At 45.8% G+C, this 27056-nt stretch overlaps 2 protein-coding genes and 1 non-coding gene across 5 annotated transcripts in view; 1 reads left to right on the top strand and 2 right to left on the bottom strand.

Moving 5' to 3' along the window:
• LOC136159096 (POTE ankyrin domain family member A-like) overlaps positions 1–5793 on the top strand; it is a 55589-nt gene extending 49796 nt beyond the window's left edge. For all 3 annotated transcript variants that reach the window (XM_065920914.1, XM_065920912.1, XM_065920913.1), the window contains one exon: positions 5664–5793. The gene's annotated coding sequence lies outside the window, so the exon portion shown is untranslated. The remainder of the gene's footprint in view (positions 1–5663) is intronic.
• LOC136157101 (serine/arginine repetitive matrix protein 1-like) lies at positions 1850–26332 on the bottom strand. The gene is made up of 3 exons (XM_065919133.1): positions 26231–26332; positions 25338–26175; positions 1850–2278 (listed from the first exon to the last, which is right to left on the bottom strand). The coding sequence occupies exons 1-3, from the start codon at positions 26330–26332 to the stop codon at positions 2253–2255; spliced, it is 966 nt and encodes a 321-aa protein (XP_065775205.1). The 3' UTR covers positions 1850–2252.
• Positions 23060–23166, bottom strand: LOC136162038 (U6 spliceosomal RNA). Its single transcript, XR_010661890.1, has one exon. It is a non-coding gene; the product is annotated as a U6 spliceosomal RNA (small nuclear RNA).
• Positions 26333–27056: the final 724 nt, after the last annotated feature.

Genomic DNA, 27056 nt, shown 5'->3' with positions numbered 1-27056 from the left:
TCTGGGAGGCAGCAGGGTTGAGAGTAGCCTGGCCATTTGGCAGGGAGTAAATAGCAATGACCTCTGAGTGGAACCATTTGAGAAAGAGCAAGGTGGCTCATGATTCCTAAGTAAGGGCTTGCTGAAGCATTGTTTTAAGCTAGAAAGGCTCTCAAGGCAAGCCTTTTCCTTTTGGAGACATTTAAGACCTGAAAACCAGCTACCTTTGGTTATTATAAAACTTCAAAATGTATATAACATTTTAAAACAAGGACACTCCAGAACTCACTTAAATACAAAGTAACTAGAATCGATCCATTCTTTGCTTCTAGAGGTCCTTTTGATTCTAGATTTTACATCTTCTAAAAGTAGAATCCTTCTCCAATATAACTTTCAGGAAAAGGAAAGGTGGTTTTTATTCGCTAATTGTGGCTCTCTCCTTTTTCCCATAGACCAGATTCTGCCAGGTGAGTAAACTGCCAGTTGGCTGAGTCCAGCTCTCAAGTATCTTTAACTCTCTAAGCCTCTAGGACATTGCTCCTCAAGGACAGGCATTAATTCCTCTCTGTCAAAGAGTCTAGCAACATGCTAGGTCTCCTGAGAAGCTGGTGAGGAGGAGGCATTCTATGCCTTATTTGGGGCTAGTCAAGAACCTGGAAGCCTGGGAGACCAGACGGGCTGCTCTAGGAGGTCTCATGGCTGTGCCTGGAGAGCATCATTTCCAGCTGCCCCACTGAGTGGCTGGGTAGATTGGGACATGTTACTTATCTCTACGGCCTATTTCCTCATCTGTAAAATGGGGCTTATGGTAACAACCACATCAATGTGCTGTTTTGTATTTTATCATTTATTTTTATTTTGGCTGTGCTGGGTCTTCATTGCTGTGCAGGCTTTCCTTTAGTTGCAACAAGCAGGGGCTACACTTTAGTTGCAGTGCTTAGGCTTTTCACTGCAGTGGCTTCTCTTTCGGAGCACAGGCTCCATAAGTGCCTGGGGCGTGTGGGCTGCAGTAGTTGCAGTTCCCGGGTTCTAGAGCCCAGGCACAATAGTTGTGGTGCCTGGGTTTAGTTGCTCCTCCTCATGCGGGATCTTCCCAGACCAGAGACCGAACCTGTGTCTCCTGCATTGGCAAGCAGATTCTTTACCCCTGAGCCACCAGGGAAGCCCCAGTGAGCTGATTTTCAGATTAATTAAAATAGAAAGAGCACAAAGAAAATGTTAAACCTCTGTCAGCAATTACTATCAGACGTCTGAACGTGTGTTTGACGCATGTAACTGTACTGCGACCAAATGTCATTTGTGCCAGTAGAACTGCATTGCCCGCTCTAGTCAGATATATATGTTTTTAAACTTCTCTCACGATTGGGGAAGGATCACCAAGAGGAAACAGCGAATTGACCGCTGAGGCAGGGGGAGAGCCGGAATCTCTGGGGCATTTGCCCCCACCCTCCCTTGCAGCTCTCGCCACCAGTGAGAGTTACCTTGTTCGGACCAAGAGAAAGCACTCCTGGGAGCCCCTTAGAGCCAGGGTCCCCACCCTCTGGGATTTAATGCCTGATGATCTCAAGTGGAGCTGATATAAGAATAATAGAAAGAAAGTGCACAATAAATGTAGTGCGCTTGAATCATCCCGGAACCATCCACCCCTCCAACCACAGAAAAACTGTCTTCTATAAAACTGATCCCTGGTACCAAAAAGGCTGGGGACCGCTGCTCTAAGGAGCAGGCTGTGTGTGTGTGTGCACGCATGCGTGTGTGTTTAAAGTTCTTCAACAAATACACTAAGTTCTGCTTTGGGGATACATCATGGATCCACAAAGGAAGCCCTGTAGACAGAAACATTATGCAAAAATCAAGACAGACCAATGGATTTTAATAGAGTATAATGGGTTCATTGATATAGCTTCCGATTCCACACTGTCACTGATGTTTACGAAATGACATCTGTTGAGTTTTGGTGTAGTACCAAAGAGGAATAGCCACAGCAAACAAAAAGACTATAGTTGTCGTTTAGTGGCTCAGGCGTGTTCCACTCTTTTGTGAACTTTTTTAGACTGTAGCCCTCTAAGCGCCTCTGTCCATGGGATTCTCCAGGCAAGAATACGGAAGTGGGTTGTCATTTCCTTGTCCAGGGGATCTTCCCAACCCAGGGATCCAACCAGTGTCTTCTGCATTGGCAGGTGGATTCTTTACTGCTGAGCCACCTGGGAGGCCCGAAAAGGATGTTAACTTCTCTCTTTCCCAACTACATATATTGTGAGGCTGAGTTTCCTTCACATCTTGCAACCAAAACCATTTACTGCAACAGATTGAATAGAAAAGTAGGTATGAGAATCAGTATGAGTCAATATGAATATCAACAGATAAAACTCAAACAAAAACGTTTGTGTCCTCAATTTAAAGAAAAACAACTTTCTATTTTATATTTAAGAATGACCAATAACAATGTTGTGATAGATTTAGGTGGACAGCAAAGGGACTCAGCCATAGATACACATGTATCCATTCTCCCCCAAACTCCCCTCCCATCCAGGCTGCCACATAACATTAAGCAGATTTCCCTGTCCTATACAGTGAAAAAAGTGTTAATCACTTAGTCACGTCCGACTCTGCGACCCAGTGGACTGTAGCCTTCCAGGCTTCTCTGTCCACGAGATTCTCTAGGCAAGAATACTGAAGCGGGATGCCATGCCCTCCTCCAGGGGATCTTCCAGACCCAGGGGATGAACCTGGGTTTCTTCCATTGCAGGCAGACTCTTTACCATCTGAGCCACACACCTTTGAGGTGCGATACAGGAAGGTCCTCCATTACTTAAAGGTTCCTAAGATGAAAAAGCTTGAGAACCACTGAATTAGAGTTTTACTTAAAAAAGGACAAAACTGTGTTTAAAAACTTGCTAGGAAACTAGATCTTATTTGTCCCTATAATAATAATGATTACATAAAGCGATAGAGCCGTTAGCTAATGCTACAATGGCTATCACATTGCAATATATAGATGTATCAAATTAATATGTGGTCCCCTTAAATGTACACAGTGTTATATGTTAGTTATATCTCATTATTTTTTAAAAGGAGACTTCATTTTTTCTTGTCATTATTAATGTACTATTAGAGAATAAGCTTCTTTTACTGCTTCGATCACAATGCAAAGAAGTCATAGGTTTTCCTCATTTTCACGGGGAGCCTGGTGGCGTTTTCTCTCCCTTGTGGAATGTTCACCTTGTCACCTTCGCCCTGTATGGCCTGGTCTTCCTTCACGAGAAGAAAAACTGATCCCTCAGGAGCTCCTGCCTCCAGGAGCGGTGACATCGGCCAGATGTCTGGCTGGGCTGTATGTAATTACTGGCCCTCCTTCTCATCCCGTCTCTCCTGTTTCTAAACACCCTTTGAAAAAAGCAATTATTTGTTAAGAACTGTGTTAACTTTATATGTATTTTCTCATTTAATCCTCACAGTGATTCTACAGGCTAGAAACTATGATTCTCATTTTATAGGGAAGCAAACTCAACCTCAGAAAGGTTAGAAGAAGCCTCTAGGAATGGAAATGACTTGAAAGCCCTTTTAATTCACACATTCAAAACGTTGCCCAGCTGAATTTTGGTACTTGGACAATTCAGTTCAGTTCAGTTCTTAGCAATAAATTAGCACTGAAGGGAGACACAAGCACAGATCCGCACCCGAGCCCTGAGGATGTTGGGTCCTGGCCGGTGAGACCCCCCCATGCTGAGAGCATGTCTGAGCCCTGCTGATGATGTCTTGCCGGAACTGTTTCCAGAAGCTTTATGCGGAGCCTTCACCCCCACCTCACCCCCACATTCTCTCCAGTGGTCTCTCTGAGCCCTCACCTGGGGCAACAGGCTTGAGCTCCTCACTGCATGCTGTATGCCTGGGCCCTGTGACCCACCATCGCACCAGAACCTCACTCCTGGAGTTGAGATCTGGGTGGGTTCAGACTCCAACGGCACCTTTTAGGCAGCAGCAGCAGAAGTGGGGGCTGGAGGGTGAGGGGAGTGGGTAGAGACGGAGTGTGAGCCGAGAGAAGCAGGCATGGAGAGGAGCCTTGGGCTCTCGGCCCCCGGCCACAGCCAGGAATGTTCCCAGACAGTGCTGACCTCTCACCCCAGCCCTCTTCAGCTCAGGATCCACAGCCCCCACCACTCCCACTTCAAGGACCAGCAGCCGCCTCTGGAGCAACGGGGGCATCACCATGGCAACCAGGCCAGACAGGATGGGAGTGGGGTGGGGCTGCTTTCAAGTCTTTTATTGCTTCAGAACATAGGCCTGCTCCTCTCATCATGGTCATGTCCGGGGGCCCTGAGGACTGGGAGATCCAGACCAGCAGGGACCATCTGCTCCCCACCGTGTCTCTCAGCTCAGGGCAGGAAGTTTCTGCGGTCTCAGCCAGGTCCTCGCCAGCACAGTCCAGGAGGAAATCCAGGCTGTCTGTCCAGGCCCGCACCACCCCAGCACTCTGGACGCTGGTGAGCGTCTCCTCAGGGCATTCAGGTGGCAGAACTGGAAGGGAGGCAGGGCTGGGCTGACCCCTCGCCTCTGCACTTCTGGGTTGAGACGCATTAGGGATAGGACCTTGTCAACTGAGTACCTGATGGGAGGAGTAGAGGAGTGTCTGCGCGAGGTGGGGCTGCTCAGGGCTCGGTGACCTGGACAGAGCCTTCTGCAGGCGATTAGCTGTCACGCTGGGTCTAAGCTCCTTACCCTCGGAACTGGAGCCTCTCCACCCCTAAGTCTAATCCAGAGGTGAGCGGGGGAGGGCTTTGATAGGTCTCCAGTGACCCATGCAGCCTCACCAGCTGTGGCCCCGTGGGGCCAGGCTTCTCTGCGTCCCTGTCTCTGTGAATCTCTGCTTCTGGGACTCCTCTGCCTGCCTGGCCTTGTGCCGGGGCCTCTGTGTTTTGGTCTCCCCGACTCCACGTGTATTCCGCGCCTTGTCTTTGTGAAGAGCTCTGAGGCCCTGACTCCCTGAAGCCCTGGGGGGCTGACACAGGGGCACAGACACCACTAGCAAATGGGCTGCACAGACCTCAGTGACGGGGCAGTGGGTGACAGCAAGTCTTTGGAGACACAGACACAGACTTGTAGGTGATGTGAGGCCTTAGACAGCACACGGTCTCGGTGGCAACGCGTTGTGGGTGGCCCAGGTTTGAGGGATGTTGGGCTGTTCGTACTTGACACACAGGCTGGGTGACTTCTGAGTGTGTGGCTAACACAGGATCGGGTGACTCAGAGCGATTCAAAATGTGTTCTTGGCCAGCCGAGAGACAGCAGTAAGTCCCTCCCCTCCATGGACATTTGGCTGTGTGTGGAGAGAGCTTCGGTCGCCACATCTGAGGGAAGGTGTGCTATCAGCACGTAGCGTGTAGAGCCAGCATGTTCCTTCACAGTCCACAAGGACCTAAGTGAGGGGGCCTGCTCTGAAACCCAACTGCCAAGCTGAAATCCTAGCTCCTACCCTCTGTGACTCTGGATGAGTCTTCTTATGTCTAACGTGGAGCACCCAGGCGGCACCCTTCTGCGGTGCTGGGATTGCTGAGCTGACTCTTGTCAAGTGTTTAGAATTGGGCCTGGCACAGAGTAGGTGTTGTTCTCTGACTCAGGCCTGGAGAGAACAAGGGCAGCTTTAAATTCAGTGACTCAAATGTTCTCTTCCTTTCTCGTTACAGTGTACTTCACACAGGCTTCTTCCATCTCAGGAAACCGCATGGCCAAAAGCGCTCCTGTCTTATAGTTACGGACCAGGGACCAGGCCTTCCTTGTGGGTCAGTCCCTAAGTCGTGTCCGACTCTTCAACCCCACGGATTGCAGCACGTCAGGCTTCTGTATCCTTCACTGTCTCCTGCAGTTTGCTTAAACTCTCATCCATTGAGTTGGTGATGCCATCCAACTACCTCATCCTCCGGTGTCCCTTCTCCTGCCCTCATCAGGGTCTTATCCAGCGAGTTGCCCCTTCGCATCAGTTGACCAAAGTACTGGTCTTCCTTACTCAATAAAAAATAAGAGGCCAGACAAGAAATTCAGGCAAGGACTTTATTGGCGTTTCTACTGCAGCAAGGGAAAACAAAAACAAGTAAGTTTCCCTTGCTGGCTCTCTGGGCAGGGAGGGCAAGGTGGTCCCATATATGGGGTGAAGTCAGGGCTGTGTCCAGGGCTTGGGCCAGAGGGGTGGCTTGCATGGCTTGCCCACCCCTAGGGGCTGTTGAGTGCAGGCGGCATGCCGAACACCCTGCTTTTGTTCCTGACCCCCGCTTTTGTTCCCAGCTCTTAGAAGTGGCAGTTGGGTTTCCGGCCTTTTTATGTCTTGTCCGTAATTTGCCCAAACTGCATGTGCGTGGTTATTTCTCATGCGTTATAGTTTCTTTGTATTTTTGTTGCTCCAGGAATGTTTGTCCAGATGTAAACATTGCAGCAAAGGGCCCCAGGTCCCAGGTTTCAGCCAGTCTCTTCATGTCATGCAGGTGTAGTTATTTCTGGGGAAAAGAGACAAATACCTATCAATCCCAAAGAAACGACTCTGATTGGCTAAGCCTGGGTCACCTGACCACCCACATTTTGCAGAACACCACATAAATAGACTAACTCTTCTATCCTCCATGAGGACTTCCCTGGTGGCTCAGCAGTAAAGTATCTGTCTGCAATTCAGGAGACCAAGGTTCGATCCTTGGGCTAGGAAAATCGCCTGGAGAAGGAAATGGCAACCCACTCCAGTACTCTTGCCTGGGAAATCCCATGGACAGAAGAGCCTGGAGGGCTATCGTCCATAGGGTCACAAACAGTCAGACACAACTTAGCAACTAGACAGCAGCAATGACAAAATTTTTCATGACAACTCTCTGGAGTAGAACTTTTACTTTCCTCTTTTAGCAGTTAAGGAAACTGATGCCCAGAGGTTCAGTAACTTGCAAACCCAAAATTGCATCAAGACACTCTGCCTTAAAAAGATGCACCCTTCTTTCACAACTACCATCTTGAATGTTTGTATTTAGATATATCAGGTTTTATTTAAAAATGTGCAATAAGAAGCAACATTGTATTTGTTCATAAGGTACAATCACAGAAGCATTTTCATTACAAACAGTTGCTCATTTTTCTTTTTCTAAGATAAAGCAATTGCATTAGGCATTAGTCATCTGGTTTTGTGAGTGGGCTAATGAGAGCATGGTTGTGATTTTCTTGGTGAGAGAAAACAATAAGAACTGATCCTGGGGTGAAGGGTGGGGTAGGAGGGAGAAAGGGACCTTGGTGATGAGCAGAACTAAGTCTAGATAGAATCTGGCCTGGTCCTGAGATAGGACTGCCACGGTTGACAAATTCTTTGTTTGGATGATGACCCAAGACGGGACTCAACCTTTCAACTTTTCCTAAAGTACTGATAGGGATATAGCAAAGTCAAATCAGTAAGTCACTAATAATACATCTGCTGTCAGTTGCACACATCTTGAGGGAAAGAATGCCTGCATTGTGAGAGTTATCCTGCCCTAGGGCCAAGGGTGCGAGACGAGGGGCATAGATAGATAGGTGCGCTACTTACATCCTTATTCATATCACCTAACCCTTCTTAGGTGCTTAGTATAAGCAATAACCAGATGAAAGCATGCGAGTGGGTTGATAGGATGAGGAAGTTTCCCTTGGGGAATTTGACGTCAGAGGTGGGTTTATAGTGCTCTCTAGTGGACACTTTGTGAATTTACACAATATCAGACTGGATGTGGCAAGTTGGTTTTGTTGGTTTTTTTAAACCAAGGGGGTGGTCTTCAGAGTGTTTGGGAAGCAGGCCCATAAGAAACACTCGTGTGTGTGTGTGTGTGTGTGTGTGTGTGTGTGTTGGGAGCTATGAAGCTTTGCCTAACTTCACCGTGTGTGTGTGTGTGTGTGTGTGTGTGTGTGTTGGGAGCTATGAAGCTTTGCCTAACTTCACCATGTGTGTGTGTGTGTGTGTGTGTGTGTGTGTGTGTGTGTGTGTGTGTGTGTGTGTGTGTGTGTGTTGGGAGCTATGAAGCTTTGCCTAACTTCACCATGTGTGTGTGTGTGTGTGTGTGTGTGTGTGTGTGTGTGTGTGTTGGGAGCTATGAAGCTTTGCCTAACTTCACCATGCAGAAATCAGGAAATGGTTAGAGAAGAAAGATATGGGAATAGTTGATGGCAATAACCCAAGGATTTTATTTAAAATGTGAGAAAATCTAAGTCTATGGAGATAGGAACTTTCCCCCTCGCTTGACGTGGACTAAGTAAGGTGATTTCAATAAGAAGGCACCGCCAGTACCTTTCCAAGCAGAACTGGATGTCTGCCTGGGCGATTCTAGATATCAGTTAAACTGAAAAATACTCTGGTTACACTTAGTCCCTTGATTCACTGGGAACAAGAAATAAAAAGTGCTATGCCATTATTAAAAAAAAACAACAAAGTAAAAGAAGAGAAGGACCAAGAGATAGTATACCCGCAGTAAATAAAAGTACATTTTTGTCAGAATAAGAAAATAGGAGGGTCTGGGGGGAAGGGCATGTAAGAGGAGATGAGTTAGAGATTTCATCTTAATGGTGAATACAGTGGTCTTTAAATATGTGTTTAACTTTTCCTCCTTCTGAGAGGGTACCACACTCTTTGTTTCCAGTCAAAAACTGTCTTTGATCCAACTGCATTTAGAGCTAGTTGGTTAAAAATTAAAAATTAGTATCTGGGGATTTAGAAAATATTCTGTTTGCTTGAATGGCTTCTCTTAAGTATGTAAACGAATTGCTCTATATGAGCCTAAATTGCTCTTGGCAAAACTGTCTTTATGTGTTTAACTGGCCAAGGTATAATTTGTTTCATTTATGAACAGAGGAAGATTTATCTATGAATTAAGAGATATTGAAAAAGCTAATTTATTCTGATAATGATGTTAAGTGTTTTTTTGGTTTTGTGTGTGCGAACAATCCATTAGTTTAATAAAATTTACTTGAAATTGCTCATTAATACACCATTATAACTTGGACACATCTGCAAACATAACTGTTTTAGACTGTTCAGGCCGTAAAAAATACCATACACAGGGAGGTTCAAACTTTAAGCATTTATATCTAACATCTCTGGAGCCTGGGACGTCCAAGAGCAAGGTGCTGGCAGATTCAGTTCTTGGTGAGAGCCTTCTTGCTGGCTTCCTGGCTTGCAGAAGGTCACATTTTTGCTGTGTGTACACATGGTGGGGAGGGACGAAGGGAGAGAGGGAGAGAACGACGGAGAGAGAAGTTTTTGATTTCTTCTCATAAAACACTAGTCCCCTTATGGGGGCCTCACCTCACGATCTCATCTAAACCCACGCACATACCTCCCCAAAGCCCCACCTCATAATGTAACAGAGAACACACCTGACTCCATATCGGAGCTATGGCTTTAGCTCTAACCCCTGTGCTCTGTTTCCTGTGCTTACTCCTGCTGGCTCTGCACCCTGGAAAGGAATGCCGCCTACAGCCTGAAACACACATCATAGCTCCTTTTCAGGGCTCGGACTCCCAGGCTGGACTATTAAAGATACAATTTTCATTCACATAGAGACAATTTTTCTCTTTTGGAGATGTATAGGAGAATGGTGACAAGACCGAAGGATGTCCCACTCCCTCTGGGGTCTGGTCAGCACCCAGACGCTTGCGACAACCAGCCGCATCCCCTACGCTTTCAGTACAAGAGCAGCCTGAGTTCTAACTCGGGGAAGATGGCTCTTTGGGACACCTGTCACGTGGTGAGCAGTGTGAGCTTGGACTCGGTAACAATACCATCATATTCGGGGTTAGGGTTTCAACACATACATTTTAACACATAAACACTGAACTGAACTAAACATAAATTTGGGGGAACACAAACAATCGGTCCATACAGTCAACATCCAGGAAACATGCTCCTGATCACTACCTTCTCTGTCCTTCTCAAAGCAACCACTACCCTGACTTCTGACAACCACCCCCACCCCAGTAGTTTTGCTTCTTTTGGAACTTTTTTTTTTTTTTAATACGTTGGTTTTATTTTATTTTATTTTATTTTTGAGTCTTGGAAATTGTATATATTTTTTTAATTTTTTTTATTAGTTGGAGGGGAACTTTTTATAGTTAGAATTATGCAGTCTATATGCTTTTGTCTGTGTGAGATTCATTCATGTTGTTATGTGTAATAGCCGCTTATTCGTTTCTATTGGTGTATAGTATTCCATTGCATGAATACACAACTATTTATTCACTCTAGTTTTTCAGTTTTTGATGACCTGAAAATATAAATATTTTGGTACACATACCTAGGGTTGGGATTGCTGTTTCCCAGCATTTGTACACATTCAACTATAACAGATTTCATCAAATGGTTCTATAAAGTGGTTGTAGCAATTTACACTCCTACCAACAATGTGTGAGAGTCAGTCATGGTAACAGTATTTATCCCACAGAAACTGGCAACTTCTACAAATCACACTTTCTTTCCTAGTGAGCCAGTTGTCAACTAGTTACCAGTACAACACTGCCAATACCCACCGTCACAGAAACTTCGTATGTTTTTCAATTCTTGGTGTTATCAGTCTCTCCCTCCCCTCAAAAGAAATCATAAACTATATTTTAGCTGAAAACTTTAATTGAATGCATTTTAACTCTAACATAAGACAGAATTTAGAGATATTATTTTTATTTTATTAAGATCAAAACTATTATAACATTTTAAATCAACTATTCTCTAATAATTTTTTTAAAAGATCAGATATACAAGCAGATGTCTTTTACTTTCTATACACATATACCCCTCAAATTTAAAAATGATAAACTTACTTTTCAGTCTTTTCAAAATCATGCATGCTTTTATGAAAAATTTAAGTTTTATTGACTCAGCTAGGCTTTTTTTTTTTTTGGCTCTGCAGCATGCGGGTTTTCGTTGCCCAGCCAGGGGTTGAACCCCTCGCCCTCGGCATTGGGAATGCAGAGTCTTAACCAGTGGACTTCCAGGGCAGTCCCAACACCATGAATCTTAAAGTCAAGGATGAGGAAAAGCCAGAACAACCTTACATTGCTGGTGCAAGTGTCAACTGGTACAATGACATTGGAAATCCCCCACAGTATTTCCTAAAACTAAACATACATGTACCCCTGACCAGCAGGTCTCCTCCTGAGTATGTGCCCAATGGAAACGAGAGCTTCTGTCCACCAGAAGGCGTGGGTGAGCGTGTCCACAGCAGCTGTCTTCCTGATCACCCACTCTGGAAACAACTCAGAAGTCCAGCAGCAGTAGAAGGGGAAATACATTGTGATGTGTCCATACAATGAATATTACACAGCAATAAAAAGGAGCAATGTACGGGCAGCACCACCACAGAGGGGAACCTCACAGGATTTTGGCCAAAAGAAATCAGTTGCAAGAGGCTATACTGTACTATTCCAAGTATAGGAAGTTAAAAACTGGCATAACTAACCAATACAGTGGGAGAGGCAAGGCAGATGTCACCCATGGAAGTGGCACTAACTTTCAGGAGCCACGAGAGAGTCTTCTGCAAGGCTGGACTTATTCTATTCTTGATCTGGGTGGAGATTCTATGGGATATATGTATTTAAAATTGATATTGTACTCATTACTGTATCTAAATTATATGCCAATAAGATGAAAAACGATAAGTGACTGCCTGCTATTAAGAGAGATGTTACTGACTCAGATCTTTATGCCAAGTGCAGCTTTAGTCTTATGCTATATCTCACTGATATTGCAGTGTAACATGAAAATACTCGCTGTGGTTAACTGTGAATAATTCTTGATATCATGATTATGGAAAGATTCTTAAATAAATGATCATTAAAAGACATATGTTCCTCATAAAAATCAATGCAGAACATACTAAAAAAAAAGGTTTTTTTAATTGCCCCAAATGCCACTACCCCAAAACAATCATCTTCAACCTAGTTCAATATCATTTCTGACACCCTTGAACTTGTGTGTGACCGACTGTGTATATTTCTATCACATCTTGTCAACATAACAATAGTAGCCACATAACTTGGACCGATTATTAATATCTGAATATTCAATTTCAAATGCAAGTGTTATTTAAGATGTAATTCAGTGAAAATGTATTTCTTTTGCTTTATATGTTGAAATTCTAGCAGTCAGTTGAAGTATAAATACATATGTCATTTTTCATGAGTAAAATGCTATTGTAACTGATGATGATTTGAAAGCTATTGATTGTGTACAAAAACACTGACAAGGAACTTTCAGATAATTTAATACGAAAACAGGGTGATAGTTAATGCAGTTTTTCAGACAAAGTACGTTAACTAGGTATCTTTAGAAAGAACTTTATATTGTTTAAAAGTCAAGAACTGTTACGGTGCAGGCACAAAAATGGACAAAACAGATAAACAGCACAGGATAGAGAGCCCAGAATTAACCCCACACATGAGTGGTCAGTTAATCCACCACAAAGGAGGCAGAAGTATGCATTGGGGAGAGACAATCTGTCCGTAAGTGCTGCTGGGAAAACTGGACAGCCACATATGAAACAATGAAATCAGAACATTCTCTAACACCATACACCAAAACACACTCAAAATGGATTAAACAGCTAACTGTAAGACAGCATACTATAAAACTCCTAGAGGAAAACATAGGCAGAGCACTCTTTGACATAAATTGCACCAATTTTTTTTTTGATCCACCTCTTAAAGGAAATAAAAGCAAAAATAAACAAATGGGATCTAAAGAAACAAAAAAGCTTTTGCATAGCATAAGAAACCACTGACAAAATGAAGATGACCTACTGAATAGGAGAAAATATTTGCAAATGATTTGATCGGCAAGGGATTAATATTCAACATATGTAAACAGCTCATACAATCTGACATCAAAAACAAAAATCAAACAACCCAATTAAAAAATGGGCAGAAGACCTGAATAGACATTTTTCCAAAGAGGAATCACAGATGGCCAAAAGGCACGTGAAAAGATGCTCAATATCGCTAATCAGTCAGGGAGATGCAGGTCAAAACCACCATGAGAGAGCATCTCAAACCTGTCAGAATGCCTATCACCAAAAAGAACATAAATAAAACATGCTGGTGAAGCTGTGGAGAAAAGAGAATCCTTGTACACTGTTGGTGAGAATGTAGATTGGTACAGTCACTGTGGAACACAGTAAGAAGCTTTCTCAAAAGACTAAAAGCGGAACTACCACATGAACCAGGAATTCCTCTCCGTGGTACATACCCCTCCCCCCAAAACAACACTAATTAAAAAGGACACATACATCCCAATGTTCACAGCAGCATTATTTATAATTGCAAAGATGCGGAAGCAACGTAAGTATCTATCAACACATGAATGAGTAAAGAAAATAGAACTTTATAGATGTGGTATATATACCCCATCTCAGCCATAAAAAAGAATGAAATGTTGCCTTTTGCAGCAACACAGATGGACTTGGAAGGCATTATGCTAAGTGAAATAAGTCAGACAGAGAAGGGCAAATATTGTGTGATATCACTTATAGGTGGGATCTAAAAAAATACAACAAACTAGTGAATATAACAGAAAAGAACAGACTCACAGATACAGAGAACAAACTAGTTGCCAGTAACACTGCCTGTAAGAGAGAAGGAAGAAAGGAACAATTCATACGCCCTTTGACCACAGAATGGATGGTTTGTGGTGTATTCGCACATAGAATACTACACAGCAGTAAAAGTGAAAATGATCCTCCTTTTTGTGCCACAACCTGGCTAGTCTTCATAATTATAATTTTGAGTGGAAAAGCAAGTGTCAAAAGACTACTCTTTTCACTAAGACCAAAAGCAAATAAAACAAAACAATATCTTATTTAGGCATCAAGAGATGTGATAAAACACTCAGATATTTGTGACCTCTTGGAGGAGGCATGAGTATTGCATGGGAGAGGAGTGCATGGTAGACCTAAGTTACTTACTGATGATAGTTTAGCTCCTGGTTCTCATTACATTATTTTAAAAAATAAAATCAAGAAATGAATAGTCCTCGCCATATACCATCCTTTACTACTAATAGGATTTTCATTCCCTTCAAACTCAACCAGAGAGGATGACCAATCTCACCCCTAAGGACGCCAGACTCTCATTCCCTTCAGTGTCGATTGCTGCAACTATTTTTGGTGTGAATCACTGTATCGGTGAAAGTGCTTTGTGCAAACCACGGAATCTAATTCTCAGTTTAAAAAGAAAGGGGTGTATTAAAAGGTTCTAGGTACTGTGTGGGCTTCCCTGATAGCTCTGTTGGTAAAGAAATCACCTGCCAGGCAGGAGACCCCGGTTTGATTCCTGGGTGGAGAAGATCATCTGCAGAAGGAATAGGCTACCCGTTCCAGTATTCTTGAGCTTCCCTTGTGGCTCAACTGTTAAAGAATCCACTTGCAATGTGGGAAACCTGGGTTGGATTCCCAGATTGGCAAGAGTCCCTGAAGAAGGGAAAGGCTACCCACTCCAGTATTCTGGCCTAGAGAATTCCATGGACTATACAGTCCATGGGGTCGCAAAGAATTGGACCCAAGTGAGTGACTTTCACTCACTCCCTCACCCAGGTACTGGGTAAAGCTGAATTTTTAGAGGCAATAAACTGTGGCTGATGCTAATTATGAATATCAAGAGGCTCTCATAGGGTGGGGTCCCTAGAACAGCATCTGCAGTGGAGATTTTTTAAAATATTTTTTATTACTATTTTTTTTGCTGTGCTGGGTCCTTGTTGCTATGTGGGGGCTTTCTGTAGTCACAGAGAGGGGGGCTACTCCCTAGTTGCGGTGTGCAGGCTTATTATTGTGGAGGCTTCTCTTGTTGTGGAGAATGGGGTCTAGGGTGCATGGGCATCAGTTGTTGCTGCGCGGGGCTCAGTAGCTGGCGCGGCTTGCAGGTTTCAGAGAAGAGGCTCAATAGTTGTGGCCCCGAGGCATATGGAATCATCTGGGACCAGAGATTGAAGAGGTGTCCCTTGCTTTGCAAGATGGATTCTTAACCACTGGACCACCAGGGAAGCTCTAGAGGTTCTTACTTAAGATTCTTATTTAAGAGATTTGTTTTAAATCTTAATTTAATCAAGACATTAATTAAATTAAGATTAATGAATCAATCTTAATTAAGAGATTATTTACTTATTGTATTTATTTAAGGAGTGCTCTTGGGAGAAGATGAGTGAGGGGAACCAGACAGGACAAGAGGAAGAAAGTTAAACACGGATTTGGAAGTGTTCTCATCTGGAGACTGTCCTCAGCCTGGTTCTCAGGCGAGCATCAGAGCATGATGGCACCACAGAACTGGCTCCCGTTTCAGGCAAGTGGAACAGGCTAGCCCTTTGTATCTGAGAGAGGGTGTTGATTTCCACGTGGCTGGGAAGGGGCCACCAGCTCTGACAGCGATTGGATTTGGGTGTACTGAGCAAGGCAGAACCCTGGAAGTGCCTCAGCACCAACCTGACCTCACTGGGAGGGTGGGGGAGAGCTGGGATGAGGTCAGGGGTGGAGGAGGGCAGTGAGGTGGGGCGAGCAGACGAGGGGGCTGTCTGTGCACCCTGGAAGTGCCCCAGCACCAACCTGACCTCACTGGGAGGGTGGGGGAGAGCTGGAATCAGGTCAGGGGTGGAGGAGGGCTGGGCGAGCAGACGAGGGGGCTGTCTGTGCACCCTGGAAATGCAGCCTGAGACCCTGGGGGCTTGGCCTTGCAAAGCAGTGATCTCTCGTCCCCAGGGGGACACAGAAGGACAGGCCAAGCCCTCCCCTTAGCTTCTCATTCCAGAGAGTGCCAAGTACGTCATCAACCCACCCCAGTCATCAGTATCACCATTCCTGTTACTCACACAGAGGGAACTAGGCTTCTCTCTTAGCAACCTGCTTCCCCCTCCCTCCTCACTACTCTCTGCAGCCCCAGCCTTGGCCTTGATCTCAGGCTTTGAAGGTGCTGAATTCAATGTGATGGCTGATTCATTGGGTGATAGGCAGTTTTCCCCCAAGCTGCCTGCCTCAGTCTGGAGTGGAACATTCTGGCCTCATAGGAAGGCAAACCAGGAGGCATTAACTCCTGCTCTGCCAGCGTGTCTCTCCAGGGCCAGAACCCAGGATTCTGGAAATTGTTCTCTCCAGGGTGGCACCAAAGGGAAACTTGTGGAGGGCTTTTGGACATATACTTCCTCACTCTCACCCAGACCATCCAGGAAACACTTAATCTGAATAAATGGAGTGTCCCCTGGCCTGCCCCTCCTTCCAACACAATTGCCATCTCTGCCCTTATGTCTATACTTCTTGGAGCCACCTGTGCCTTCTGCACACCTTCCCCGGCCACCAAGGGTCAGCCCCCACCTTCAGCAGAGATTTATGCCTTTCCAAATACTCACACAGGAAGCCAGAGCCACCACAGGCTGCTGCCGGAAGTTCAGAGGCCGAGACAGGCCTGGGTAGGAACTATTTCAACATTCCAGCTCTCCCATCCTTCCGGGGGGCGTCTGAGCAGCGTGGGGTGGGGGCCCTGAGCAGGGAGTGGGAGCTTTCTGGGAGGGGCCTTGGCCAGACGAGGCTCAGCAGGGTCCCCCAAGTCGGTGGTCCCTCCTCCACTCAGTCCTGTCTTGAAGATGCTGAGGGAGAGGCTGTATCTAATTTCACCCCCGGCTGCTTGAATCAGGGGCCTCAGGTTCCAACCCAAAGGCGCCAGCTTCCCCATTTCTCTTTTCCCTCCTCTTGTCCATCCTTAGCTCCTGCCCTGCCCGCAGTCAATGCCTGTCCCTTCCTTCAGACCTCATGCCCCACTGTCCCACACAGCTGCGGCCACTGTATTCAGAGGGGGCACCTCTGTCTCTGTAGCACACGGGAGGTCACTCCATACCCTCAGCTGCCCCCCCTGTGCTCTGGACACCTCCATCTTCCACCCTGCTGTTTCGTTGAGTAGTCCTGATCACTTTCATTTTTAGCCTCCAAGTCTTTGGGTATCTATCTGTAGACTATACAGATACTTGCAAAGACCTTCCTCATGAAAAATAAATGAGTAAGTAAAAAAGCCCACATCTCCCTTCTTCACGCATCCTGCCCCCTGTTCTCCCCTCATGTGTGTCTCCATACCCTGCTGGGTTACCTAACAGACAAACCAGCGACGCACTTCAAGAGCCAGCCAAGAGGAACAACAGCAATAGGAATAGGAAAGGTCATTTCAGTGAAAAGTGGCAATAAATTAAGGTTGTTGTGCTTAAGATAATTTAGAAATGGCTTACTTGAATTTTATCACACATGCTAATTTTACTTTATTTTGAAAATCAAAAGTTAGTTTGTGTTGCACATAGGTAGGGAGGATGGGGACCCTCAACTTTTTTTCCAGCCCCCTAGTATGCCCTTTCAGTGGAAGCTCAGAGTCTTAACCACTGGACCGCCAGGGAAGTCCCAGGAACCATCACCTTTTAAAGGTGTTAATTCTGTCTTTCTCATCTCTAGCTCTTCAACCCTGTGTGTCTTCAGACACCATCGAGTGTTCCTGCCAAGGCCGCCAGTGACCTTCACCTTGACAAATGTGATGGATGTCTTTTCCTCTCAGCTGTGACCTTTTCAGCAGATGACACCTCTAACCTTAAAGGCTCTCCTGTGGTTTCGGTGACAACTGCTTATCTTTCTAAATCATATATTTTTTCTTCAAAATCTGTTTTTACTGTGCTTTTGTTTTCAAAATTTGATCATCATACACATTTGACCCATCTGCAGATCCTCAAGGAGACACTCTAAAGGTATCAGATGCAAATTCAGCATCAATTGGAAAGAAAAAGAAAGAATTATGTTCTTTACCTAAAATACTTGAGTTAAGTATTAGTTACAACAAAGTAACAAGAAAACCAAAAAACCTGAGACCTTTCCTAGTGTTCCAAAAAATGAAATCTATCTATAGGTGGCATGACGTGAAATACAAGATTACAATTCTATAACCTGCTCATGGTTGCACGTGTGGCTGAGTACCAGATTTCTGGTTTCCTCATTCTTCATTGGTTCACTCAGTAACTGTGTGCAAAGGTGCTGGGACAAGGACTGCAATTATAAGATGAAGGCGACCCAGGTCCACCCTGGAAAATGATATGCCCTCAACTGGAAAAACAGACAAACAGGCAACTTCCACACAGACTCATAAATACAAAACAGATTTAAAGACGGCACAGGGACACTCAGAAGGGACAGCCAGCTTCGTGTCAGTACTGCCAGCTTTCTGGTGGAGGCGCTATGGAAGCAGATGCCTGGAGGACAGGAAAAAGTACAGGAGATGGAGGGGGAAAGCACGTACAAAGAGCGGAGGTGAGGACGCGCAGCTGTGGGATCCTACAGTCTGGTTGGTTAGATGCAGAGCTGAGGGCAGAGGAGGGTGGTAAGGAGATAAGGCCGGCTACTTTGGCAGGACCCAAACCGATGTGGGTGTTTGGAGCTTTTCCTGAGGGTGAAAGATAAACTGGTGACAAAGTCAGTGACAGAGAAATTTTAGTCACCCACCAAGTGACAACTGCCCACCCGTGACTACTTGAGTCTGAGTTTCCAGCCTTAACTGCTACCGGCGCTTGAGAAGCGGGTGAACGCCACATTTCCTGAGAATAATGTCAGGTGCAGGCGGATCGTTCCACAGGGATGGAGGCAGTAGAAGGATATAGCAAGAAATAAAAAGAAATACATAAACCTTTAAAGATTGTTTTTCAAGCTATGGAACATGATGAATCAATAAGGAAGAAGGATATTTTTCACTATGACTGGTCATGCACTTATGTTTCTCATTAGCTATGTATAAGAAAAAAATATTTAATGTGGCAGAAGGAGTGAGGGAGACTCCAGCTCAATCAGAAACTTGTGAGAAAACAGCATGGAGCCCCAGCTGCAGCTTGAAGGATGACTGAAATAATAGCCTTTGGCTCATCCTGACAGTTCCATTACAATAGTGGATGAGGAGGAAAGCGGACCAGGGGCTTCAGTGAGCACAGAGAAAGTTGCCCCAGTGACCAAAAGAAAATCGAGGGAAAAAATTTTGGTTTTCACCTACAAAATATTTATCTCTTTAGATATCAGATAATATCACCCTTTCCAATCAGATCTACAACTGTTTACTGGGCATGGTGTTACAGTTTTGTAAGATGAAGAGTTCTGGAGAAGGTGGTGGTGGTGATGGCTATATGACATGATGAATGGCTTGAATACACCCATACACTCAACAGTATGTGTGCTCAGTCACTCAGTTGTGTCCGACCCCAGACTGTTTCTGACCCCGTGGACTGTAGCCTGCCAGGCTGCCCATGGAATTTTCCAGGCAAGAGAACTGAGGCGCATCGCCAGTTCCTTCTCCAGGGGATCTCCCCGACCCAGGGAATGCATCTCCTGCATAGGCAGGCAGATTCTTTACCACTGAGCTACCTGGTGTATATCTTAACCGCAATTGAAAAGAAAAAAAAAAGGGAAACAAAACAAAACCAGATGTACAGAATTACTTTGGAGTTTTAAAAGGAAACAGATAAACACAAAATGTATGTGCCTGAAAATAGAGGCAAAATACATGTCCCATGTCTTCTAGATCTGCACCATGTAGAGATGTACATGTACCACGTACATAGATGTCCCACGTCCTCTAGATCTGCTCTAGACACTTCAGCCACTCTACAAACATTAGATTTATTATCCACACTGCTTACAATGTTCTTTTGATTATAATGAAATAGCACAAATAAAATATACCCAACTTAACACCAAGGTTCTTGATTAAGAACACAAGAACTTCTTTAAAAAAGTCACATTTTCACATGAGCAATTAAATAAGAATAGATTTCTTCTGACAAAGAATTTTAACCAGAAACTGGTAATTGTGACTCTCCTGCCCAGAACCAAATCAGGAGGATAGGGCACAGAATTTTGGATCCTGAATTTCCCCATGGTATGAATACAGGAAAATCATTCCCTTACCGAACCAATGCCTCTTCAGTCACCTCCTAAACAGGTGTGTAAACTGTTCTTTCCCCTAGTCTGGCTCACCTCTCCTGTCACCTGCATGACCACCATCCTCCCTCTCGAGTCCACCATCCACTATCCACATGGCCGCCAGGGTGGTCCTTAGAACACAAACATGCCACCACCGGCCCCACATGCTTAGAAATCTCCCCTGGTGTCGCCCTCGGCCTGCTCACTAAGTTCCAGCCACGCTGGCCTTTGGGAATGCCCAGGTCCCTGGGCAGGTCACCCTCTTTCAAGACTCAGGGCCTTTGCACATGCTGTTTCCCGCAACTAGAATGCTCTCTGCCCACAGTTACTTCCTCGCTAAAACCTGCTTCTTCAGGTTCCAGCTGAAGAGTCTCTCTCTCGGAGAGAATTTCCCGGATTTCTCAATCTACCAACGTTTTCAGTGCATGATTCTCTCCCCCAATGTGGTGTTTTCCTTCACGGCACGTACTCTGACCTGCTTTACCTGCATTTAACATGTGCTTTCTGTATGACACTGTTGGGGGCCACGGGGACAAACCTCTTGATTCTGCTGTTTACAACTGAATCACCTGAGCCCTTTATCAGCTCATAACTGCTGAGTGCCTATCTGTTGCATGAACAAATGAAGAACTTGGGAACCTGAGTGCAGGACTTTCCATTTCCCTTACATTTACTGCAGACCTCTCGCACATCAGTTCCTCGTTCATCGGTATCTATCTTTAAACAGTCACTGCAAAGTGTTCCCACTGTTCTGTGTCCTCCACACACCCTAACAGCACGCTACTGATTTCTGCGCCCAACTAACTGATGAAAACACTACCGAACAAGGCCAGGGACGAAATCTCAAGTTGTAGATATACTTCTCTCCAGGATGAGCTCTCAATAACTCATTTTTCCTCCAGCAGTCAGTAGTCTTGCATCTTATTCTTCACCCAATCACAGGTCCCCTGAAGTCTGTTGTTCAGCTCAAATTCTCCTCTGTGCCCACTCCCATGCTTGGCTCTATAAACAGTCCGCAACTCCAGAACCCTCTAACATACCAAGCTGTAGTTTTCTGCAGCACGAGTTCCCAGCCCACTTCACTCAAGCTTTCGGAAGTTGCTGCTACTCCTGCTAAATTTGCAAACTGCCTGTTCTCCCTTTAAACCCACTAAGGCCTCACCTGATGAAAACAAGCAGCGGAAACAAGACACTTCACTCGTCAGGTCTCTTACTTGCTCTTGTGTCATCTCTCTTGGATCCACCCTAATTCTGTTTAAATCATACCAAATGAGAAAATTTACTGAACACCTACCATGTGCCAAGCACTATCTGGTCCCTGGAGACATAACAATCATTAACACAAATCCTTCTACTTCTGTATAGCTAGGGTATGATCAGGCTCACAGAGAATTAAAAAAAAGAAAACACATCCAAAAATTAATGTTAAGATGATCTGACATCAATATCATATTTCTTAAACTGTTTTAGAATATCAACTGACCAACTTACACATCAGGTAGGGTTTGCTCGTATAAAACTTTCATCTCCTCCAGAATTTGCCTCCGTCCATCCTCCTGGAACATATAAAATTACACTCCCTCATTCACCCACCAAGTTTGTAGCAATACTCTATGCTCATGTACCTTATGAAAAACCAATAGTCCTTCCACACCTACTAACATGGCTATGATGACAAGTGTTGCAGAGGATGGGGAGAAACTGGAACCCTTGTCCAATGCAGGTAGGAATGTAAAATGGTACAGCCCTATAGCAAACAGCCTTGTGGGTCCACAAAAAGTCAAATTTCGAATTCCCACATTATCCAGCAATTCCTCTTCTAGGTATACACTCAAGAGAACTGAAAACCTATGTTCATACAAAGTATGTCAATTCAGTGGAATATTGCTAAGTCAAAAAACAAAAGTGCTGATACATACAACAACATGAACTTTGAAAACACTGCTTAGTGAAATAAGCCAGACACAAAAGGACAAATATGGTATGATGCAACTTATCTGAAATGTCTAGAATGGGCAAACTCATAGAAACAAAGTAGATTAGAGGCTACCAGGTGAGGGGGGAGAAAAGTGGGTAGTTACTGCTTAAAAGCTATAGAGTTTATTTGGGGTTATGAAAAACTTTGGAAATAGAGGTGATGGTTGCACAACAATGCGAATATAATTAATGCCACTAAGAGGACACAGAAGAATGGTTAGAAATGGCAACATTTAAGTTTTGTATTGTTTACCACAATTAAAAAAAAAGGAATGAATTACTAACAAAATACACAATCAACACAGTCATTGAGGATAATCTTAAAGACACTGTACTGAGAAGTCAGACAGAAAGGAGTACACACTGTATGCTTCTAACTGGCCCTGTACAGAAAAGTTTGCAATTGCTGGCATGCTGACTCCAGAAATACAATAAAAAAAGACAAATATAATCTGTAGGGGAAAGAAAATCCTTGGCTGCCTCAAGCTGCAGGTGGGAGGTAGCCAGTGCTGCAAAAGAGAAAAGGGAGTCCTTGGGATGGCAGACATCTTGGTTGGGTTGCTGGTTACAAGGATTGTATACATTTGTCAAAACTCTAGTAAAATATGTATTGTGTTGTACACAAATTATACCACAATAAAACTAATGGCAAAAAACCAACAGTCTAAAGAAGTAATAACACATGACAAAAGCATGTAAATTACTTGTTATTTATTGGAAAATGATCTTAAAAGGTTACTACCAAAAGGGAAAAGAAAAAACCTACACACTGCTAGGACAGAAGACAGAGAGGCCAAAGGAGTTTTTCTGCTATCTACTTTGGCAAATTTCAAAAAAAAACTTCCCTTGGAAGGATAAAAACATGAGAATTATAAAATTCATAAATGCTACACAATGTCTGTGAACAAGCAACTCCTACACCTGAAACACTGCAAATAAACTATATTTCAATTAAAATTTTTACCAAAAAAAACCGCCTAATAACACTATAACAACAATAGCCAACAACAACAAAAAACTTCAAAACAAAATGATAACCCATCTACTGTTAGAGCCATAAAAAAAAAAATGCTTTAGCACTATGGGTATAACTACAAAATTACACTATTTAATGCTGCTTGGATGTATGAAATGATTTCTTTTTTTTTTTTTTTTTAAATATGGAACGCTTCACGAATTTGCGTGTCATCCTTGCGCAGTGGCCATGCTAATCTTCTCTGTATCGTTCCAATTTTAGTATATGTGCTGCCGAAGCGAGCACTGAAATGATTTCTAATGAAAAATGAAAGTGTGATTTGTACCTACTCTTTCACTAAATGGTTAAAAAGATATCATGGAAAAGTCTGATTTACTAGAATTCAATTAAATATTCCTTTTATCACAAGTATTATTTTAAGGGACAACTGAAACTCTTGCACGATTAGGAGATCAGCAGGTATACAAAAGGCAAGTAGGAAATAAACTTGTAAAGATAGAACGCAGTTTTCAGATTTAAATTTTTATTTATACTTTTAAGACTTAAATTGTTAAAATTTACACTGGGGAAAAAAAAAAAATTTACACTGGGAATTGCATCATTTTGTGCTCCCACCTCCAGCTGTAAGCCCCTGGGAACTCAAGATAATTTTCCTAAAGACTCAAACGGTTATCATTTCTGCAGATACAAAGGGCATCATTCCAATCTGCCAAACACAGCACCTAACCATGAGGGATTCTGGAATGAAAACGGCAGAGTACCTGCTCTCAACCAGCTACCATCTGCCACGGAGGCATGATTCTCGAAAGCATGTGTGGGTCCAGGGTGTGAGGGGTCAATCAGATCAAGACCAATTCTTAGTCTAACCCAGCTCAGCTCTCCCAGTGGCCAGCCCCCAAAGGCAGCCAGGACTGCAGGAAAAGGTGCACCGACGCCCTCTATGACCCAGAAAAGCTCGTGACTTTACACTTGTAAGTTCACCCCTGATTCCCCCCCTCCACCCTGCCACTTCCCAAAGTGGGACACCAACACTTCAAGTCTGGGCAAAACAGACAGTTGGACTCGCAGGCTGAAAAGCCAGCACCTGTGGGCAGTGTCTGCGCCTTTGCGCTCCTTTCTCCCCGTGTGATCTAGTCTTCCCACCCTAGTGGGGACTTATTGGAAAGTCTCCATCCCTCTCAAACATCTGGCTTAAACCTCAGCATTCAAAAACTAAGATCATGGTATCCGGTCCCATCACTTCATGGCAAATAGATGGGGAAAAAATGGAAACAGTGGCAGAATTTATTTTCTTCGGCTCCTAAATCATTGCAGATGGTGACAGCAGCGATGAAATTTAAAGACCCTGGTTCCTTGGAAGAAAAGCTATGACAAGCCTAGAGAGCGTTTTAAAAAGCAGAGATATCACTTTGCAGACAAAAGTCCCTATAGTCAAAGCTATGGTTTCTCCAGGAGTCATGTACGGATATGAGAGTTGGACCATAAAGAAGGCTGAGCACTGAAGAATTGATACTTTTGAACTGTAGTGTTAGAGAAGACTCTCGAGAGTCCCTTGGACAGCAAGGAAATCAATCCAGTCAATCCTAAAGGAAATCAACCCTCAATATTCCTTGGAAGGACTGATGCTGATGCTGAAGCTCCAATACTTTGGCCACCTGATGTAAAGACCTGACTCACTGGAAAAGACCCTGATGCTGGGAAAGATTCACGATATGACGAAGGAGAAGGGGGCTACAGAGGGTGAGATGGTTGGATGACATCACTGACCCAATGGACATGAATTTGAGCAAACTCAGAGAGACAGGGAAGAACAGAAAAGCCTGGTGTCGTGCCTCAGTACATGCGGCCATAAAGACCGGGGCATGACTTATGGACTGAACAACAACCCTCTGAGTTCTAGGGCTCCAGGAAACCTCCCTCTGTGGGCTCCTCACTTTTTACATAAGGTAACTGCCTGAAGTTGCAAGAATAACAGACTGTAACCAAAGAAAACTATTCAAGTTGGGGCTCTGCTTCCAACAGTGTCAAGTTCAGACAAGCCCTTTAACCTGATGCGTAATTCCAGCGGCTCAGCTTCCCATCTGTTAAATGGCCCAAGTGTCAGACCAAGTGCTCTTGGATGTTCAAAACATCCCTTTCCCTTCTCCAGGGGATCTTCCCAACCCAGGGATTGAATCCGGGTCTCCCACATTGCAGGCAGATTCTTGACCAGGTGAGCCATAAGCGCTGCGACAGCTATCTAAACACAGAGTAATCCCATGGCTTCTCTGAAATGCCTTGTGAGTGAAGAGCGAACCTCAGGCTCCAGAGCCCGGTTGCTGCCCGCCCTTCCCCGGCGGGGAGGGGAGGGTGCTTGCAGGGCCGGCTCCCCGGTGGGGCTACCCTCACCGCAGCCCTCAGGGCGCGGCCCTAACTCCCGGGCTACGCTGTCCCCACCTCCCCGGTGTAACCCTCACCTGAGCTCCAGCAGCCCGTCTCCCGGTCTCTCCGCGCGTCACCGGGGCGAGACGCCCACCGGAGCCCGCGCGCACAGCGGCTTCGAGGACGGGGGGCAGCGGGGGGCGCTGAGGAAGTGGCGGCGACGCACGCGCGCGCGGGAAGCTGCCGAAACCGACCTGCCCACAGCCACGGAGTGGAGCCACAGGCACGCCCGCCATCCGCTCGCGGCTGCGCAGCCCCAGAGCAGCGGCCCAGGAGGCGCCCGCTCGCCTCTGCCCTGACGGCGCCCCGCCTCAGGCAGCTTTCCGTCGGTCGCGCGGGGCGGTCCAGGGCCGGCTCCACGGCCTCTCGCAGAACGTGGCGCAGACACCAGGCGGAGAACTTAGGCCGGGCCTCTGAGAGCGTCGGCGGCGCTCGGGGGGCGTGTGAGCGGCGAGCACCGGCCGGCGCCTGGGGGCGGGGGTTGTGTGGGCGGCGAGCCGGACGTGCGCCTGCGCGGGGGGCGTGCGGCCGGGGAGTGCGCGAGGCGTCGGGGGTCGTGAGAGCGGGGAGCGCGGCCCGGCGCACTGGGGCGAGGGCGGCGTGTGTGTGCGGCGAGCCGGACCGGCGGGGAGCGACCAGAGGGGTGAGTGTGAGCTGGAGCCGGGTCGGCGGGGGGTGGGGAGAGGGGTGCGTGTGAGCGGGGAGCGTGAGCCGGGCCGGCGGGGGCCTGGGAGAACGGTGTGTGTGAGCGGGGAGCGTGAACCGGCAGCGTGCGAGCGGGAGCCGGGCCGGCGGGGAGCGGGGTGCGTGTGAGCGGGGAGCGTGAGCCGGCAGCTGGTGAGCGGCGAGCGGGGCCGGCGCGGGGCCGGGGGCCTGGGGAGCGCGGCGGGGGGCGTGTGAGCCGGATAAGGGGCTCTGTCAGTGGGACACGCGGGCCGGCGCCCCGGGCGCAGTGAGCCGGGCCTGCTGCGAAGGGGGCGTGTGAGCCGGAAATGGGGCCCTGGGAGCCGGGAGGGCGGGCGGTCACCATCTGGCCCGAAGGGCGGGCAGTCGGCGGTTGAACCCCGGCCCCCTCCGCCTGGGTCCGGGGGAGGGGGGCGGCTTAGAAACCTAGGAGGCTCCAGCAGTGGGCTTGGCCGGTGCGTGCGTCCTGCCGCCACCGGGCTGCTTATTGTTTTTAATTTGAAGACAGTGACAATATCCTGATATTCGTACCCTAAAAGTCCGAAGTGACTTTTATCTAAAAATGACTGCATAATGCCAGGTCAGTCTAGCCAAATGTTTGTGTCTGTTCCTTCCGTTCTTCTCCGGAGAAGTTTAGAGAGTACAGTTGGTTTACAACATTGTGTTAGTGTCAGGGGTGCAGCAGAGTGAATCACTTACGTGTATATATGTATATCCGCTCTTTATAAAAACACTTTTTCCACATGGGCTGTTACAGAATGTTGAGTTCCCTGTGCTATAGAGTTGGTCCTCGTTAGTTATCTATTTTAGAAACAATCGTGCGTAGTGTGGCGTGTGTGAGTCCCAGTCTCCCAACAAGTGTATGTTTCTTTGGTACCTGTGCCTGTATGTGTAAAAGTGCTAGAGAGGATCAGAGAGAAAGAGGCTGAATTGTGCTGTTTTACCCCTTGGGCCTTGAAAAGATAGTTCTTGAAACTTGAAAGTATTACCGTGTTTGGATTGTCAAGTTGATCTGCAGGGAACATTTCAAGAGACACAAAAGCATGGGGGGGGGGGGTAGTGATAAATAT

Source organism: Muntiacus reevesi, chromosome 2, assembly GCF_963930625.1.
Source record: "Muntiacus reevesi chromosome 2, mMunRee1.1, whole genome shotgun sequence".
NCBI lineage: Eukaryota > Metazoa > Chordata > Mammalia > Artiodactyla > Cervidae > Muntiacus > Muntiacus reevesi.
The sequence above is the reverse complement of the archived record's forward strand: the minus strand, read 5'-3'. Positions and strand labels throughout refer to the sequence as shown.

What these genes read in the sequence shown, in the direction of transcription:
- LOC136157101 (XM_065919133.1), bottom strand. Translation starts at nt 26,332, where the DNA reads ATGGTGACCGCCCGCCCTCCCGGCTCCCAGGGCCCCATTTCCGGCTCA. An exon ending in CCCGGGGCGCCGGCCCGCGT is followed by an intron (nt 26,176 to 26,230) that starts GTCCCACTGACA and finishes CGCGCTCCCCAG; the next exon opens with GCCCCCGGCCCCGCGCCGGC. An exon ending in GACGGGCTGCTGGAGCTCAG is followed by an intron (nt 2,279 to 25,337) that starts GTGAGGGTTACA and finishes AATCTGTTGCAG; the next exon opens with TAAATGGTTTTGGTTGCAAG.